General features: G+C 44.7%; 1 protein-coding gene across 1 annotated transcript in view; it reads right to left on the reverse strand.

Moving 5' to 3' along the window:
- Positions 1–9,747: 9,747 nt before the first annotated feature.
- Positions 9,748–20,446, reverse strand: part of LOC141092192 (uncharacterized) — a 169,949-nt gene continuing 159,250 nt past the window's right edge. The window contains exons 28-32 of the mRNA XM_073578209.1: positions 20,034–20,188; positions 18,972–19,178; positions 17,113–17,207; positions 16,622–16,746; positions 9,748–10,964 (exon numbers count right to left, since the gene is read on the reverse strand). Coding sequence (XP_073434310.1) covers positions 10,705–10,964; positions 16,622–16,746; positions 17,113–17,207; positions 18,972–19,178; positions 20,034–20,188 — 842 coding nt within the window. The 3' untranslated portion in view covers positions 9,748–10,704. The remainder of the gene's footprint in view (positions 10,965–16,621; positions 16,747–17,112; positions 17,208–18,971; positions 19,179–20,033; positions 20,189–20,446) is intronic.

The following is a 20,446-nucleotide window of genomic DNA, read 5'->3' on the forward strand; positions in this document are numbered from 1 at the left end:
ACATTGGTCCCTTTAAGGTCCTCGAGCAGATCAGCTCTGTGGTCTATCGGGTGGCCCTTCCACCACACTTGGCTATCTCTGACACCTTCCACGTGTCCCTCCTTAAGCCGGTCCACATGTCCTGGTTCTCCAAGTCATCTGCCGGAACATCAGACCTGTCCTCAGACAAGTTTGAGGTTAATGCCATCGTGGGATGCAGGGTGGTACGTGGAAAAAAGTTTTATTTGGTGGACTGGAAGGGTCATGGTCTAGAAGCTCGGACCTAGGAGCCAGTGGAGAACATCCGCGCTCCGCTTCTCATTGCGGCATTTGAACATAGCGAGGTTCAGAGGGGAGGGGGCAATGTTAGGTGTCGGGTTCCTGTCGCTGCACAGCAGGAATCCCGAGCCTTGCATTTGGCGGTCTCCCATTCCTCTCCGGCCGCAGAAGAGACTGCTCAACAGACTCGTCGATCCCGGCGCTCTGCTCAGACCAGCTCTGTGGGTTTGGTTGCTGCTGCCACCTCTGGTCCAGCTATAGCAATGCATGCTGGTTAGCAACGAGCTACTCCAGGGACTAAGTCCTCCTTTCGGTCCACTGAGCATGCCTGTGGGACAATCTCTCATTGGAGCTCGGAGGTCACATGCTCAGGTCCTTCTCCAGCTCAGATTGGACCATTAGGAAGGTCCTGGAAGGACGCTGCTATAAAAGGTTTGCATGGCCGCTCGGCCATGCGCTAGTATAGACTGCATTACTGTGACGTCTGCCTGCGGTCTGGACTGCAGCCAGAGAGCACCCCGAGAAACACTGATACCCTTTACCCCTATACAGGGATCTGGATTTATAGCAGAGCCCAGGAGGCACTGTCTGAATAGGAGCAATGACCAGAGCAGGACGGTCGCCAGAAAGCTGTTCCAATACAGGACACAGAGGCAATGATATCTGAGACTAAACCAGTCAGGCAGCAACGGTACAAAAACAGTAGACAGTAGCAGAGTCAGATTCCAGGCCGAAGCCAGAATCATAAACCAGGAGAGTCGCAGAGGTACAGAATCGTTAGGCAGAAGCAGAGTCAGAATCCAGGCCGAAGTCAGAGTCATAAACCAGGAGAGTCGCAGAGGTACAGAATCGTTAGGCAGAAGCAGAGTCAGAATCCAGGCCAAAGTCAGAGTCATAAACCAGGAGAGTCGCAGAGGTACAGAATCGTTAGGCAGAAGCAGAGTCAGAAGTCCAGGCAAAAGTCAGAGTCAGTCAACAGCAATTCACACAGTAACACGCAGGGGAACCAAGAATATATCCGGCGGCTTGCAAGCCCAGTCCAAAGGTATTTGAGGGATCAGGTCATCCCTCACAGGCTCCCGGGCTGATGATGTCATCAGGACCGCCCCCAGGACCAGACCTGATGACGATGCACCAACCCCTTCATGACTGACAGAGGAGCGGAGTCTGTGTCCACTAGACGCCTGCGCAGAAGCCCTTTCACTGTTGCCGCCATTACTCGGGCGCGAGCCACGGCGCCTCACAGTGGCTGAGGGCAGAACAGCAGGCCCTGAATTCGACGATGACATGTCAGTCCGGCGCCTCCTGGTAGCCGAGGCCTGGACAGCAGGCCCCGAGCCCGAGGGCGGCGTGACAGTCCGTCGCCTCCTAGTGGCTGAGGGCGGAACAGCAGGCCCCGAGTCTGAAGGTGACGTGACAGTACCCCCCTCTCCAGGAGGGGCCTCCGGACCCTCAAAACCCGGTTTGTCAGGGTGAAGAAGATGAAATCTCCTAATTAATGCCTTGGCATGGACGTTCCCCGCAGGAACCCAGGACCTTTCTTCTGGGCCGTAGCCCTTCCAGTGTACCAGATACTGTACTGAGCCCCTCACAAGGCGGGAGTCAAGGATACCCTGGACTTCATACTCCAGAGCTCCCCCGACCGAAACAGGAGGAGGAGGGGACTGAACAGGGTGAATGGGAGAACGATAAGGTTTGAGGAGAGACCTGTGGAATACGTTAGGCAATTTGAATGACTGTGGAAGTTTTAAGCGGAAGGCTACTGGGTTAACCACCTCGATAATTTCGTATGGGCCGATGAACCTGGGACCTAGTTTGGCGGACGGTACCTTAAGCTTGATATTTTTTGTAGAGAGCCAAACCTTGTCGCCAACTCCCAGGTGCGGCCCCTTAGATCGTCGTCTATTTGCAGCCGAAGCCTGTCTAACCTGAGCCCCTTTCAAATTTGAATTAACCTCAGACCAAATCGTTTTTAGCCGATGTATATTTTGCTCCACCCCAGGGAGCTCCGACATCCTGGCCGAAAACGACCCAAAGCGCGGATGTAGTCCAAGGTTACAAAAGAAAGGGGTAGTTTTAATGGAGTCTTGATATCGATTATTGAGGGCGAACTCAGCCAATGGCAGATGTTCCACCCAATCGGTCTGATGTCCTGACACATAACAGCGGAGGTATTGTTCCAGAGCTTGGTTAGTACGCTCAGTTTGACCATTAGTTTCGGGATGGTATGCCGAAGAAAAGGACAACTCCACACCAATGCGTCTACAGAATGCCCTCCAGAACTTCGAGACAAACTGGGTACCCCTGTCGGACACAATATTTGCCGGAACGCCGTGCAGACGTACAATGTGCAGGATAAACAACTTACTTAAAGTCTCAGAGTTAGGCAACCCAGACAGGGGAATAAAATGGCCCTGCTTGCTGAACCTGTCTACCACCACCCAGATACAAGTTTTCCCATCTGATGGCGGCAGGTCTGTAATGAAATCCATGGAGATGTGGGTCCATGGACTCTCAGGGGTGGGCAAGGACTGAAGCCAGCCGGCAGGGCGACTATGGAGGGACTTGGCGCGGGCACAGACTTCACACGCTGAAACATAGTCCTTACAGTCCTTGACCACCGTCGGCCACCAAAAGTTCCTAGTTACCAACCTGGTGGTATTATTGAGACCCAGATGGCCTGCCAGGACAGAGTCGTGCGATTCTTTTAGAACCTGCAGACGAAGGTTAGCCGGAACGAACAATTTTTTGGGGGGCGTAGTGTCAGGAACTTGCTCTGAAGACCTACGGATCTCCTCCAGAAGGTCCAAAGACACTGCCGACACGACGATTCCATTAGCCAATATTGGGACTGGTTCACAGTCCTCGGTCTGTGTGGGGCAGAAACTGCGAGAGAGGGCATCTGCCCTCACATTTTTAGTCCCGGGGCGGAAGGTGATTATAAAATCAAACCTGGAGAAAAACAAGGCCCACCTAGCCTGCCTGGGATTTAGTCTTTTAGCTGACTCTAGGTAGGTTAGGTTTTTGTGGTCTGTAATAACAGTGACCTTGTGTTTGGCACCTTCGAGGAAGTGGCGCCATTCCTCGAAGGCCCATTTGATCGCCAGTAATTCCCGATTACCGACGTCATAGTTTCCCTCCGTGGCAGAGAATTTGCGGGAGAAAAATGCACATGGGCGAAGCTGAGTGAGGGATGCAGTGCCTTGCGAGAGCACTGCTCCCACTCCGACTTCGGAGGCATCTACTTCAACAATAAAGGGGTGGTCCAAGTTTGGTTGAATCAACACCGGGTTGGCCACGAAGCACTCCTTTAGTGTAGAAAAAGCTCGGGTTGCCTCAGGATTCCAATTAGTCACGTCCGCCCCTTTTCGGGTAAGGTCCGTGAGTGGCTTGGCAATCTCAGAGAAACCCCTGATAAACTTGCGGTAATAATTCGCAAATCCCAAAAACCGCTGCAGCGCTTTCAGCGATTTGGGTTGCACCCAATCCTTAATGGGTTGAATCTTGGCAGGGTCCATGCGAAACCCCTTGCCTGAGACCATGTATCCTAAGAACTGTACCTCTTCAGCAAAAAAAACACATTTTTCTAATTTCGCATACAAGGAGTTTTTTCGCAGTCTCTGCAATACCGAACGGACGTGTTGAGCATGTGTCACAGGGTCAGCCGAATAAATCAAAATGTCATCCAGATACACGACGACATACACCCCACAAATGTCCCTGAAAATGTCATTGACAAAGTGTTGAAATATGGCAGGTGCGTTACTGAGTCCGAACGGCATTACAAGGTACTCAAAGTGACCAAGAGGTGTATTAAAGGCCGTTTTCCATTCGTCACCGCTTCTTATGCGGACAAGATTATATGCCCCCCGGAGGTCAAGTTTAGTAAACCAGCGGGCTCCCAGTAGCTGATTAAACAGATCAGGAATGAGTGGGAGCGAGTACTGATTTTTTACAGTAATTGCGTTCAGCTCACGATAATCGATGCATGGTCTGAGTCCACCATCTTTTTTTTCTACAAAGAAAAACCCAGCTCCTACAGGTGAGGTGGAAGGTCTAATAAAGCCTTTACGTAGGCTGTCTGCTATGTAGCCATTCATGGCTACACGCTCCGGACCCGAGAGGTTGAATATTCTCCCCTTAGGGAGACGGGCACCAGGGACCAAGTCTATAGGACAGTCGTACTCTCTATGAGGAGGTAGTTTCTCAGACTCCACTATGGAGAAGACATCTTCATAATCTCCGAATGCATATGGAATGGAGGGGTTTTTAATTTTAACTTGGTTCACTGACAGTGACATACAGTGATTCTGACACCGTGGACTCCAGCGCACGATATCACCTATGCGCCAGTCAATAACTGGATTATGCTGGTGCAACCATGGCATGCCTAACACAACTGGATCTGATAAATTGTGTATAACAAAAAATGACATTTGTTCGTTATGTAATGTCCCCACTGACATAGAAATTTCGTCAGTAATGAATTCCACGCCTCCCTGGTCTATAGATGTACCATTAATTGTAATAGTCTGAATAGGCACTTTAAGCTTTAGCAGAGGTACACCCAGACTCTTAGCAAATAAAAAATCCATAAGGTTGCCGGCAGCACCACAATCCACATAAGCCTTCACACACAGACGTTTCTTAGCAAAAGAAAGGGAAACTGGTAACAACAGTTTGGCCGCTTTTGCGGGCAATACCTGACCCCCAGCGCTGTCCAGGGGGCGATGCTCCAGGAATGTGGATTTCCAACAGCCAGCATTTTCTTTGAAGCTTCCAGGCTGCAGCATGCTTGAGCCTGAGAGTGACCTTCCAGGCTGTGCAATGTAACAGGTGTTTGGGCCAGGAATCAGCTCAGTCAGGAGGAAGAAAAAAAAAAGGTAAGGAAAACTGCTTTTATATGTGTTAAGTATAGACACAAGAGCAGTTTTATTTTTTTGGGCCGGATATAATGTGACGTCTGCCTGCGGTCTGGACTGCAGCCAGAGAGCACCCCGAGAAACACTGATACCCTTTACCCCTATACAGGGATCTGGATTTATAGCAGAGCCCAGGAGGCACTGTCTGAATAGGAGCAATGACCAGAGCAGGACGGTCGCCAGAAAGGTGTTCCAATACAGGACACAGAGGCAATGATATCCGAGACTAAACCAGTCAGGCAGCAACGGTACAAAAACAGTAGACAGTAGCAGAGTCAGATTCCAGGCCGAAGCCAGAGTCATAAACCAGGAGAGTCGCAGAGGTACAGAATCGTTAGGCAGAAGCAGAGTCAGAATCCAGGCCGAAGTCAGAGTCATAAACCAGGAGAGTCGCAGATTTACAGAATCGTTAGGCAGAAGCAGAGTCAGAATCCAGGCCAAAGTCAGAGTCATAAACCAGGAGAGTCGCAGAGGTACAGAATCGTTAGGCAGAAGCAGAGTCAGAAGTCCAGGCAAAAGTCAGAGTCAGTCAACAGCAATTCACACAGTAACACGCAGGGGAACCAAGAATATATCCGGCGGCTTGCAAGCCCAGTCCAAAGGTATTTGAGGGATCAGGTCATCCCTCACAGGCTCCCGGGCTGATGATGTCATCAGGACCGCCCCCAGGACCAGACCTGATGACGATGCACCAACCCCTTCATGACTGACAGAGGAGCGGAGTCTGTGTCCACTAGACGCCTGCGCAGAAGCCCTTTCACTGTTGCCGCCATTACACGGCGCCTCACAGTGGCTGAGGGCGGAACAGCAGGCCCTGAATTCGACGATGACATGTCAGTCCGGCGCCTCCTGGTAGCCGAGGCCTGGACAGCAGGCCCCGAGCCCGAGGGCGGCGTGACAGTCCGTCGCCTCCTAGTGGCTGAGGGCGGAACAGCAGGCCCCGAGTCTGAAGGTGACGTGACAATTACCAGATTATGAGGAGTGAGTGTTGTATGCATGTATGAATGTCTCTGGTGAATGACTCATTAAGAAACCCCTACCCATGGTACGCATGTGTTGTGCAGCCTAGCCTGTTAAGTGCCCAGGCTTAGGTGTAGGTAGAGGCAGAGTCTGAGACTGGCATCAGTGTCCACCGGTGGCTCTGCACGCCATGGTGCACGTGCTCGACACTCCACCGTAGTCAGCGTCTATAGTGGCGTCCGCAGGTGCGACGCCACATGCTCAGAAGGCCTAGAGGGACTTTGACCCCGTGTCCTTGGGGTAGAGTTCTGTGATCGCATTATGTGCGCTCCGTTGCCGAGCTCTGTGAGCTAAACAGTCTCCGGCATTTATGTTCTGCAGTAGTGCGGCTCTGTGAGGTAACAGAGTTCGCCCTGTTCACACTGGGTGACGTTAACCCACATGTGATCTTTTGTATACCGCTTTATACTTCCGCCATTGCTAAGCAGCAGTTTAGTACCCCTGCACGGTGGACCCCGGGCTGCGAACGCACCTTACTATTATTTTATTTTTTAGTACATTCCGCCAACTTTAACATTGTGCATCTCTATGATGCGCCAATTCTGGCACTTAGCCTCACTCTTCCCACTTGCCCTGTAGCGGTGGCAAGTGGGGTAATAGTTGGTGGGGTTGATAAGCCCTGAGCTTAATAATGGAGAGGCATCAATAAGACGCCCCCATTACTAACCCCATAGTCACATTGTTAGAAAACACAGACACCCAGAAGAAAGTCCTTTATTTGAAATAATGACACAGACGCTTTTAGTATTCTTAATTAAACCATACTTACGACCTCATCTATTTCATGTGAAGCCCTCAATCTCCTGTAATAAAAGTAAAATAAAAAAACAACAATTTACCATACAGTTTTCCACCTGGACGGTGCCAAGATGCGACCGTCCCGGCTGAAAAACACTGGTGAATGAGATGCTGCGAGCGCTGCCTCAGTGACTAGCGGTGACCTCACTGAGGCTGCCATCCCAGCCGGCCTGAACTGTGGTGACCTCTGGACCGAGGGAAAGTGCCCATGATGTGGTGATCGCAGTTCAAGCTCAATGTCTTCATAGCAGATCACCGTGAAAAATTGTCACGGTGATCTGCTGTGAAGACACTGTGCTTGAACTGTGGTCACCTCATCACTGGCATTTTCCCAAGGTCCAGAGGTCACCGTAGTAAAGGGATGGCTGGGAGGACAGCCTCAGTGACGTCACCGCTAGTCACTGAGGCTGCACTCGCAGCATCTCATTCATCAGTGGTTTTCAGCTGGGACAGTCGCATCTTGGCACCGTCAAGCTAGGCTTGAGAAAGGATTTTATCTCCAAAACGTCGCCACGCCATTGGGCATTAAAGTTCACTTTTTTGATATTTTTGTGCTGTTTCGCCTTTTTTTGCTATTTATTCTAAGGAGCCAATTGATTGCTGGTTTGGGAAGCGTGAACACTATTGAGGTATTTTCTATGGTGCTGTTCAAATTTTTCTATAAATCTATAGATATATCTATCTATAGATCTATCTATCTATAGATATATCTATCTGTCTTCTATAGATATATCTATCTATAGATTTATATATATAGATAGATCTATAGGTAGATAGATCTATAGATTGATAGATAGATCAAGAGATTGATCTATAGATCCATAGATTGTGCTATAGATAGATCTATAGATAGATAGATAAATAATCACTTATATTTGTTTTGTGTGTGTATTTGAACATGGCATGTAATAATATTATGGTCTTCAATGGAGTATGTAAAAGAAGAGGTTGGACAAAGAAATTACATCATAATTGTTTTTTTTGTTAAATAATAGATCTTTATTTAGCTTACAAAAATGTTTACAAATCCGCATGAAAATCTGCATCAAATCCGCACAGATTTTCAACTGCGTTTTCTGCCAAGAGAGGAAGAATCCACGCAGAAAACTGCACAGGCAATTCCGCAACGTGTGCACATACCCTAATAGCGTTAATAGGACAGGGTCCCTTTACGTTACTCAACAAAATACCATGGCTTCCTGGTAAATGAGGTGTGCAGTGAGATATGACATCATGTGCCAAAATTTTGGGGCAAATTTTTGGCACAAATTAAGTCAACTAATAAATCGTGTAAATGTAAATTAGACAGTCTAAAGCTTGAGACCCTCTAGCATTTAAAACTTTCTGTCCAATATTGATTCAGAAAAGTTGGATGAGTGTCATGCGATGTTCATGCGAGTACAATGCTATTTTTTATCACCTAGCATCCAAATGACATGTGAATGCAATCTGTATGCATGCGATTTTAACATGAGCTTATACACAGAGTAATTCTCTGTCATTTAAAGATTGTTTTCAAAGGAAATATTCAAGTGGACAGTTGACGGCAGATGTTTACAGCCTGGGAAGGGAGTAATAACATGGAGCTTTCCAGGCTATTAATATCTCCTCACAGCTGCATACTAAGCATTTACTGGTTATTAAAATGAGGGACCCCCCAAAAAAATTACATAGGGTCCCCCTATAATTAATAACCAGAAAAGGCTGGGCTGGTATTAATAGCAAAGGAAGGGGCCATGGATATTGGCCCCTCTCAGATTAAAAACATCAGCTCTCAGCTGCCCCAGAAATGGCGCATCCATTTGATGCACCAATTCTGGCATAAAACCTCGCTCTTCACACTTGCCCAGATTTGTTGGCAAGTGGGGTAATACTGTTGGGTTTGATGTTAGCTTTGAATTCAAGCCAGGGGTTAGTAATGAAGAGGCATCTATTAGACGCCCTCATTACTAACCCCATAGTCATATTGTAAATAAAAAACACCCTGAAGAAAGTCCTTTATTTGAAATAAAGACAATGACACCTTTTTTAATTTAAAAATAAAAAATAATTATGCTCACCTTGATATCAAATCCACTGAAGCTCATGTCCCCTGTAAAAAAATTAAAATAATAAACAAGCGAGCCCTGATACTAAAAATTTATGAAACAGCACAAACCGTTTTTTTAAATATGGCACATTTCTAATTTTTCCTGTCTATAAATTTATAAGTTTTAGTAAATCTGCCCTACTGAACTGGCCAGTAGTGCACATAACTTAAAGGGAATCTGTCACCCCTTTTTTGAGATATCATGTAATGATATCATTCATTTGTGTGTCACATAAGGATTCTCTTAGAACTTTTGCTTCCCCCTGACCCCGCACCTTTCATGCATAAATACCTTTTTTATATTGGTTCAGATGTATGTAAACTGCCGCTGTCCGGTCCGATGGGCAGGGCTTATTCAACTGCTCACCCCTCCCTGTCTTGCTCTACACAAGAAGAAATGCATAGAGCAAGACAGGGAGGGGGGAGCAGTTGAATAAGCCCTGCCCATCGGACCGGACAGCGGCAGTTTACATATATCTGAACCGATATAAAAAAGGTATTTATGCATGAAAGGTGCGGGGTCAGGGGGAAGCAAAAGTACTAAGAGAATCCTTATGTGACACACAATTGAATGATATCATTATATGATATCTCAAAAAAGGGGTGACAGATTCCCTTTAAGCTCCATAAACAGGGCACATGGGACCTTTATTATCTGTGATCGTTAGCGGCCCCGGGTTCATACGTTTATTGCCTATCCTGTTGATGGGTGATAAATATTTTTGGTAGCTTGACTCCTTCAAAGTGAAACACATGACGGAATGACATATTGATGCTGAAATCACAGCAGAATGAAATATTTATTGCATTTGATAAATTATAATTACCAGTCTTTATATGCAGGTTATCTGCATAAAATTATCATTTAAAAGAAATAAGGTAAATAACATATATTAGTATCAATAGTAGAAGTATTTTATCTTAATTCCTACACAACTAAAAATTGACTTAGTGTGTGTAATGCTTTGGAAGAACTGATGTTGATGAAGATTGTTAAAATCCACCTCTGGTTATTAATGTTATCAAAGTTATTGGTGCACGAGTAAGAATATAGCAGCATTTGTTCTAAAGTGTCCAAACCAGAAGCAACACAAACCTCAAAGAAGTAAATGTGGAGTAGAGGGGTCCATTGTTTATGCTCCCTTAATTCCATTTGCTTAAAGATCTCACCCTCCTTTGTGGGTGCATGTGAAGATACAGAGACCTACATAGATTTACACTGCAGGGTTAACCAAGTTGGAGCTTGACACTCCATAAATATCAAAGGTCCATTTGATTATGTTAAGGCAAAACTGTTGATGGTGTACCTGGTGGCCATTTGAATAGTCCCGAGAAGAGCAACTCCTATTGAAACATACAACATAGAATATTCCATTTTGAGGTTAAACTTGTCTCATGTAAAGTTTATGATTCCATATTGCACATATTTCAAGTGGATTACGTGTATGTGGTCTGTGTAGAAACTTTTCAAAAATTTCCCATTGTGATCCTACAACATCCCACATGGTTATCAGAAGACTTGCCTTCTCAACAATGATGGAGGCACAAAAATCCAGATAAAATTCATGAAATTCCAACAATCTTTTATATACCCAGTACAAGAACAAGTGTTATGGTTTAGATCTTTAAGATTTGGTCTTTCTCATCAGGTTCATCTTCACTACTTGTAGATTCTTCTCCAAATAGATCTAGCCCTAAAAAGGATGAACTTTCCTTGTCCTTTGACGCAATCTTGAGGGTGATGAGGGAAGGTGTATCACTCATGCCGATCAGAATGGTCTTTCTGTCAGCAGCTAAGGTCAAGCAACAGATTTTGCTATCAGGGGTAAAAATTGAAACTACTGTTCCATTATCGAGGTCCCACAAACTGACTTCACCTAAGAAAAGATAAAACATGAGTGGTCAGATTGCAGTGTATAATGTATAATCTGCTTCAAGATCTAGGGGTTAACATTTTATAGAATCATAGAATGTTGGAAGGGACCTCCAGGGTCATTGTGTCCAACCCCCTGCTCAATGCAGGATTCACTAAGCCAGGGGTCTCAAACTCGGCAGAGTAAATGGGCCGCACAAAAAAAAAATTTAAGCTGGAGGGCCGCATTCCTTTCAAACTTAATATAGTCACAATTTATAGCGGAATCTAAGGGGTTAAACGGCCGCGATCGGTGCTAGTACTGATCGTGGCCGTTCAAATATGTTGTCAGCTGCGGAATAAGTAGAAAAAAGCTACTGATCACAAACACAGGGATCACCACAAAAGATTACAATTTTTATTGCAGAAAAAACACACCATAGATAAAAACATTAAAAAGTCATCAATGACATAAAGCACACAAGGCCCATAATAGGGCCAACAAGGCTCACCCTGAAACATGAGAGCATATATATTGGTATAGGACAAGATACATGTTACATATGCAGTGGTACTTATAGCAGGGTCAAATAGTTCAAGGCTGTTCCTGAAGAAACAAATAAATGTATACCATAGCAAGCTAGGCCATAGAAATGCCAATGGAAAAGGCCTCACAACGATGGAAATATATAGAGACAATACACATTAGCACCCTGCACAAAATACCATATAGGAACCATACCAAAAAACAATAATGAAACACTCAGTAAGGCTGGAAAGTGCCACTACCTATAAATGAGGTCATGACAATATATACGCCAAAGGAGGCTGAAGCATGCAAATACAGCAAATGAATCCTGCCTGAGTCATCTGAGAGTGGTAACACTCACATGTGGGGGAGCTTGTGGAGTGCCCGATGCGTGTCGCCACCGCAAGGTGGCTTCGTCAGGGGCTGGAGAGTCAATCTACAAAATGTTATATAAATATGTTCAGTAATTTAGAGATAATAGAAAACAGCCGCAGCGATATACCTGTTGAAGCCGCATTAAACATGGAGGCCGGGAGGCGCAGCCACGCCAGGAGAGGAGGAGTAGTCCCAGGCTGAGAGTCATTTCCGGCTTGGAATAGTGTGACGTATTAGATTCATACTGCGCAAGCGCAGGAGGATGCATCACCTTGCAAGGGAGGCAGTCTGGCTCATAGCGTCCCCAGAAAGGGGAGGAATGGAAGGCGTGGTTATACAAGAGATGGAGGCGCGGTATACAAGTCAAAATAAATCCCTATGTCACCCGTCATCCATATTGAGCACGCGCAAAGTCTGACAGTAGAATATCATGATTATAGCACTTTATCAATGCGCCAATTCACAATAAGCAGCCATACATAATTTAAACTGTTTTGAAATATACCCAGAAAAGGGGAAAGGCGCAGTTACATAGATAATAAAGACGGAATATAAAAGTATAATCAATCATTACATGACCCAATATCCATACTGTGCAGGCGCAACAAGACATTGATCTAACAATAGGATATCATAATCAAGGAGCATCTTTATGTCATTTTGTCATTGCGCCGATACTCGTAAACAACAGTGATAGAGTAACAAATGATAGGACATCATTATAAAAATGAAAAAATATAAAAATAAAGCCGAGCAATAAATACCCCAGATATTAGTCCATAATATATAGCACAATATGCATTCACACAAAGTCCACTGATAGAGAGTTGAACTATCATTATACTACGGTGTTATACATAAGATGACGCGATTACAACATGTGTATGGATACAAGATAGCGTCTGCTGGGGATCTAAACCCCAGAGTATGTATGCACATGGGGTTAACAATACGGAAGCCTAAATGGCACATGAGTCTGGCAAAAGCCAGCACATATCATGTTATTCATGGGCACACATATTAAGGCAAACCCAACATACAATGAAGTGTCATTTATGAGGTTTATCCTCAATACACAGGCGATGGTCTCCCCATAGAAGAACGAAAAGCCTCACCCTGTACTCATATTAGGCCCATGCTATTTTTTAATGGGTACTAAAGATGGATATATGACAGGGGGTCAAAAAATAAGAAAACAAACAGACCCCAAGTGATCAGGGTCTGTACAAAAATATGGTCCCTATCCGGCAAAGTACCATGTCAAAAGGGAGAATTCCCACAGAGATAAAAGTGCCTCCATAGGTTTCACCCCGTACTCATTGGCATAAGAAAGTTGAACTAGTCAACCTCAAAAGAAATGCCACAAGCTCCTCCCCATGCACAAATCCCAACCGGATTTAAATGTTAACACGTAAAAGAGGAGAGGTACCCGTGGGGATTCATACTCAGATCCCCCGAGATCATATATAGATGGCATTGAGTTCCATTAGTGGGTACTTGAAACTGTCATATAGGGGAAAGACACAAACTGAATGGTTAAAAAACCAAAATAGTCAAAATGTGTGAAGATCTATAACACTATCCAACTAGAAACCCTACTAAAAGAAGGGAATCACAGACGATATTTTTTAACCCCCCTCTCATATATCCATCTTTAGTACCCATTAAAAAATAGCATGGGCCTAATATGAGTACAGGGTGAGGCTTTTCGTTCTTCTATGGGGAGACCATCGCCTGTGTATTGGGGATAAACCTCATAAATGACACTTCATTCTATATTGGGTTTGCCTTAATATGTGTGCACATGAATAACATGATATGTGCTGGCTTTTGCCAGACTCATGTGCCATTTAGGCTTCTGTATTGTTAACCCCATGTGCATACATACTCTGGGGTTTAGATCCCCAGCAGACGCTATCTTGTATCCATACACATGTTGCAATCGCGTCATCTTATGTATAACACCGTAGTATAATGATAGTTCAACTCTCTATCAGTGGACTTTGTGTGAATGCATATTGTGCTATATATTATGGACTAATATCCGGGGTATTTTTTGCTCGGCTTTATTTTTATATTTTTTTTAATTTTTTCATTTTTATAATGATGTCCTATCATTTTTTACTCTATCACTGTTCTTTATGTGTCGGCGCAATGACAAAATGACATAAAGATGCTCCTTGATTATGATATCCTATTGTTAGATCAATGTTTTGTTGTGCCTGCGCAGTATGGATATTGGGTCATATAATGATTGATTATACCTTTATATTGCGCCTTTATTATCTATGTAACTGCGCCTTTCCCCTTTTCTGGGTATATTACAAAACAGTTTAAATTATGTATGGCTGCTTATTGTGCATCGGCGCATTGATAAAGTGCTATAATCATGATATTCTACTGTCAGACTTTGCGCGTGCTCAATATGGATGACGGGTGACATAGGGATTTATTTTGACTTGTATACCGCGCCTCCATCTCTTGTATAACCACGCCTTCCATTCCTCCCCTTTCTGGGGACGCTATGAGCCAGACTGCCTCCCTTGCAAGGTGATGCATCCTCCTGCGCTTGCGCAGTATGAATCTAATACGTCACACTATTCCAACCCGGAAATGACTCTCAGCCTGGGACTACTCCTCCTCTCCTGGCGTGGCTGCGCCTCCCGGCCTCCATGTTTAATGCGGCTTCAACAGGTATATCGCTGCGGCTGTTTTCTATCATCTCTAAATTACTGAACATATTTATATAACATTTTGTAGATTGACTCTCCAGCCCCTGACGAAGCCACCTTGCGGTGGCGACACGCATCGGGCACTCCACAAGCTCCCCCACATGTGAGCGTTACCACTCTCAGATGACTCAGGCAGGATTCATTTGCTGTATTTGCATGCTTCAGCCTCCTTTGGCGTATATATTGTCATGACCTCATTTATAGGTAGTGGCACTTTCCAGTCTTACTGAGTGTTTCATTATTGTTTTTTGGTATGGTTCCTATATGGTATTTTGTGCAGGGTGCTAATGTGTATTGTCTCTATATATTTCCATCGTTGTGAGGCCTTTTCCATTGGCATTTCTATGGTCTAGCTTGCTATGGTATACATTTATTTGTTTCTTCAGGAACAGCCTTGAACTATTTGACCCTGCTATAAGTACCACTGCATATGTAACATGTATCTTGTCCTATACCCATGTATATGCTCTCATGTTTCAGGGTGAGCCTTGTTGGCCCTATTATGGGCCTTGGGTGCTTTATGTCATTGTATGACTTTTTAATGTTTTTATCTATGGTGTGTTTTTTCTGCAATAAAAATTGTAATCTTTTGTGGTGATCAGTAGCTTTTTTCTACTTATTCTACAGTGTTGTTTTCACTGATCACAGGTGTATCCCTCACCTTTATTCAGTGGTGCCCTCCTGCTTCCAATTTATTAGGTTGTCAGCTGCGATGTACAACTTACCTCAGCGGATGATAATGTCGGCTCTGCATGTGAGCCGGTGCTATCCTCTCGCTTTACACGCACAGCCACAGTCACCTGCAAAATCCAGCAATCGGGGGAAAGTCACGCCTCCGCTCTGTGCGCGCTGGTGTGATGTCATTACACACTGCCAGAGGGATGTCATCACGCAGGGCCACAGCCACTACGTATCGGCGCACTCCTCCTCTCTTCTAGCGTGAGCAGTAGCATAACTGCAAAGTTATGGGTCCTGGTGCGAACTTTAAAATGGGGCCCATGCCAAAATACACGCACATCTCCGCTCTGCACACCTCGTACACGCGCAGCTCCGCTCCATACACGACTCCACTCCGTACACACATGGCTCCGCTCTCTACACCTCGGTCCTTGTACACACACAGCTCCGCTCCATACACCTCATACACACGCGGCTCCGCTCCGTACACCTCGTACGCACGCAGCACTGCTCCGTACACACATGACTCCGCTCCCTACACCTCGGTCCTTGTACACACACTGCTCTGCTCCATACACCTCGTACACACGCGGCTCCGCTCCGTACACCTCGTACACACGCGGCTCCGCTCCGTACACCTCGTACACACGCGGCTCCGCTCCGTACACCTCGTACACACGCGGCTCGGCTCCGTACACCTCGTACACACACGGCTCCTCTCCGTACACCTCGTACACACGCGGCTCCTCTCCGTACACCTCGTACACACGCGGCTCCTCTCTGTACACCTCGTACACACGCGGCTCCGCTCCGTACACCTCGTACACACACGGCTCCTCTCCGTACACCTCGTACACACGCGGCTCCTCTCCGTACACCTCGTACACACACGGCTCCGCTCCGTACACCTCCTACACACGGCTCCACTTCGTACACCTCGTACACACACGGCTCTTCTCCATACACCTCGTACACACACGGCTCCTCTCCATACACCTCGTACACACGCGGCTCCTCTCCGTACACCTCGTACATACACGGCTCGGCTCCGTACACCTCGTACACACGCGGCTCCACTCCGTACACCTCATACACACGGCTCCTCTCCATACACCTCGTACACACGCGGCTCCGCTCCGTACACATCGTGTATACACGGCTCTGCTCCGTACACCTCGTACACACGCGGCTCCTCTCCGTAAAACTAGAGAAGCTTCCTGAATAAATACTAGGAAATATGATGTAGAATGGGACATATGCCATCTCATCCAGATGTCCCATTGGTTCAGTAACCTCCTGAACGTACCAGGCGACGTGGCAAGTATGCCCTATAGATATTGCCTGGTATTCAGAGAGATGTACACTTACTTGACAGTAGGATTGCTTTGGCTCCTTTTTCTATGATTTGCATTTTGCTATTTACTGTAAGACAGAGGTTTTCATATCCTGGGATTATTTTGTTCTTACGCTTGAAAGGATCCCAAACTCTTATTCTGTTAATATATAGAAAAAAATGTTACCGTAATTAACCATGCAGATTTTTCAGCACGATTTTAATGTAAAAAATTCAAGACAAATCTGTTTCACCTAAACATGGTGTTCTTTTCTTTACTTACTACATTAACAAAAAGGATGCCAAAACATATCCCATTGACATCTCCTGAGGAAAATTAAACATATTATGCAGTGATTCAGTGGGGGTTTTTTTTTTAAGAGGACCTAAAAATTGCAGTATGGCTCTATCCTCACTAATGGGTAATAGATTTTTGTGGGTTGGGTTTTTTCATATATCAGTTATCAATTGTTGTGTATATTATGTTCTGATTTATGAAAAATATACATATATTTCTTACACTTACATGTTTTCCGACATCACACCAAAAACAATTCTGTCTGCCTCGTCAGTAATAGCCATGCAACAAATATTTGGTTCATTTTTCAATCGTTTCTTGACCTACAGAGAAAATTCTTACTGTTATATTAAGTATTAAACCTATAATGGTGGACATTGCAAACATCAAAACAAAAGACTAAAAAGTTTTTTTACTGTCAATCATTTTCAGGGACTGTAAAGAGTAGTAATTTCATCTGATTCTTGGTATAACTAGTCAGGTAAATCTTCACAGCAAAGAGAAGAGTTGAAAGAACATGCATGAAACTTTCTCAGTAGAGCACAATATGATCAGTGGTGATTTTAGGTCATCTGATATACACAAACTTGAAGGGAACCTGTCACCATGAAAGTATAACCCATGTTTTAATCACTTAAACTTCTGCTCTTTCTGGGGTTTTCGGTTCAGTTGATGGTCCTATCAGTGACTGACAGCTTTATTTGTATGAGTGCATACAGAGATAGCTGTCAGTCTCTGATCGGACCACCCACTGGACCCAAAGTTTCCAAAAGAGCAGAGGTTTAAATGATTAAAGCATGGGTTATACTGGATCTTTTCTCACAAAACAATATATCAATCTACTCAGCTCGCCTTTCTCTATAAGATGCTGCCTGCAGAATAGACTGCATTTTCATGGTGACAGGATCCCTTTAAGTGAAGTTGATTTTCAACTCAAGATCTCGAATATTCAAAACTATGAACACTGACGGTAAGTAGTGACACAGTGACACTAATAGCAAACCTGGTGGAATATTAGTGAAGCAGTTTTTCTCACATCTGTGTTTCACAGTCCAAGTACAGGCTAGGTGTGGGGCTGCCTGACCTGAATTTGACAACTTCATATATGCTGTCGATTTTGGGTCGAAAGAGACACGCTGACGGCATGTACATTGTCGTCTGTACTTGGACTGCAAAACACGGATATGTGAAATTGTGCTAAATCTATACTCATCACCACCTTATGCTAGACTGCATCGATGTGCAGCTGCATGAAGTATGAGTGAGCCATTATGATCCTAAATGACAAGTTAAAAAATATATATATATATATATTTCTTTCCTGTTGTCAGCTTACCTGAAAGATGGAATGTTGAATGGCAAAGGAAACATCTTTATGAGATGTTTCATTTTGTAATGGTTGTCATGATTCCTCCTGAGTGACTGGAAGCAGTGAATGACAGTTCTGCCATCCTATCTAGGAATGGGGCATGCTGAGATGTCAGTGAGGTCATTGACAGCTCAGCTGTCCAATCGGATGCTGGGGCGTGCTGAGCTTTCCGTGTCTTGAGTGACAGTTTAGCCATCTTATCAGAACCAGGGTGTGTCGGGGCTTCATACATGTGTCTCTTGTCCAGAGTAATTACCTGGCTATTTAACCAGCTCTCTGACTTTGATTGCTGCCAATTGTAACTTTGCTCATGTGGTGTGTATATGCTCTATGCTCCTTGTCTGGGATTCTGATCTTTGCTGTTCGACCTTGGATTTATCTTGACCACCTGTTTGCCTAGCCCTTTTGTCATGATCTTCTACCTTCTTGCAATATTGACCTCATACTGTTTCCTGACTATGCCTTTGTCTAACCCCTCTGTCCTTGACTTACTCTCTTGGCTTTTTACCTCGGACCTCTACCCGACCTCACGGTTTGCAGATTTTGTGATCAGATTTTGGTCATTTCATGTATGAAAATCCTACTAGGGTAACTACATTCTGGTGAATTGTGATCTGAGTATTTCCATTGTTATTAATAGCACAAAATTGTTACAACAAACTTTTGTTAAAATTGTAGTCCATCACAAAACGCATGGCCGATGTTATGTATATATTACCAGTCCATTCTGAAGATCCCATAAAGTTACATAGCTTGTTTTTTCTGCATCACAGTAATTGGAGAGCACCAGAAAGCTGCCATTGTATGTTAAAGCGGCATTGTGTAAAATGAGCATTGATGTCTTGTCCTCCAGAGTATGTAGATGGCTGACGGTGTCCAGGCTAAACACACAAAGATGGTGCGCGTAGTACGAACATACTATCACCTGAAAAAAATGAGAGATAGCAGAGGCGAATCTGACTGAAACCAACACTTTACAGAGAAAGTCAAACAGGTGATACATGACAAAAGGCAATGATGCCAATTAATTAAGCATGGCGTGACGTACATCAATCTTAATGAAGGGCCCACTGGAGGACGATCCACCACCAAATTAATTAAGATGTGGATGTAATTAATGATTTTGATGCATCTCCTCTGTGGCGAGCACCTATCTAAGCCTCACCAATAATGCCTCCACAGTCAATGTCTTTTGACATAAGAAACAAAGTCAGTATTAATGAATCTGAGTGGTTGGCTTAGGCAGGCACTATCCCACCCCAACTCCTCCAATATTCCACTCATTTTGTCAAAACTGAACAAAAACGCCAAAAGTCACTAAATTAAGAGCCCACTTAGACGGGCTGATAATAATCGTGAAGTAGTGTTCTGAGGAATGCTTGTCTTCTGATTATCAGCCTGTTTGACCTATTAAATGTGTAAAAATCATTGTCATTGGCAGCACATCATTTTGTGTAACGAGGACATGTGCTACCGATAAAATGTTGTACAATGTGAACAGGACAATCATATTAACTGTGCCCACAGATGGGTGGCCAGCCTGTCTAATTAGATATTTGCGGAATGCTTGCGTGGACCCTAGTGCTACATACATGATAGCATTCGCTAGTGTTTATATCAGTTCCAACTGGTTAATGCCATACAGCGCTACTTACTATTGACACTTCAACCATTGACCAGATAACAGATGCTGAGGCCAATCTCTGATTTTCATTACCAATCATTTTTCCTCCACCTGTTTTGTGTCATAAGTAATAATATTTTTTATATTCCTTATTACCTTTTCATCCTCACTCAGGAGGTACTGATATATGGCATTGTCCTTCTCATTGGCCAGCTGTTCGATTTTCTCAATCTCCTGCTTTATCTCTCTTTCCTTCCTGCGTCGTTTTGCAGTTTTGGTCTCATTGCGTTTTTCCCATGGTGTGAGTATAACTGAAAATTCAATAACATTTAATTTTCTCAAATATAATATTACTATACTACTAAATGGAGGCCCGATGCTATCGCATTGGGAGGGCGGTAATGTCACGATGGGGGCAGGCTTTTCAGCGTTGAGACTCTCTCCCCCCCATGTGCTCACCAACCTATCCACTCTCTCTTTCCCCATGTGCTGACTTCTCCTGTCTGAGCTATCTTTTTTGACCTGTCTACCCCATGTGCTATCCCCCTTGTCTGCTGTCTCTCTCCTTC

This window comes from Dendrobates tinctorius, unplaced genomic scaffold, assembly GCF_039654945.1.
Source record: "Dendrobates tinctorius isolate UK_male_01 unplaced genomic scaffold, ASM3965494v1 ptg000008l, whole genome shotgun sequence".
In the NCBI taxonomy this organism is placed as follows: domain Eukaryota; kingdom Metazoa; phylum Chordata; class Amphibia; order Anura; family Dendrobatidae; genus Dendrobates; species Dendrobates tinctorius.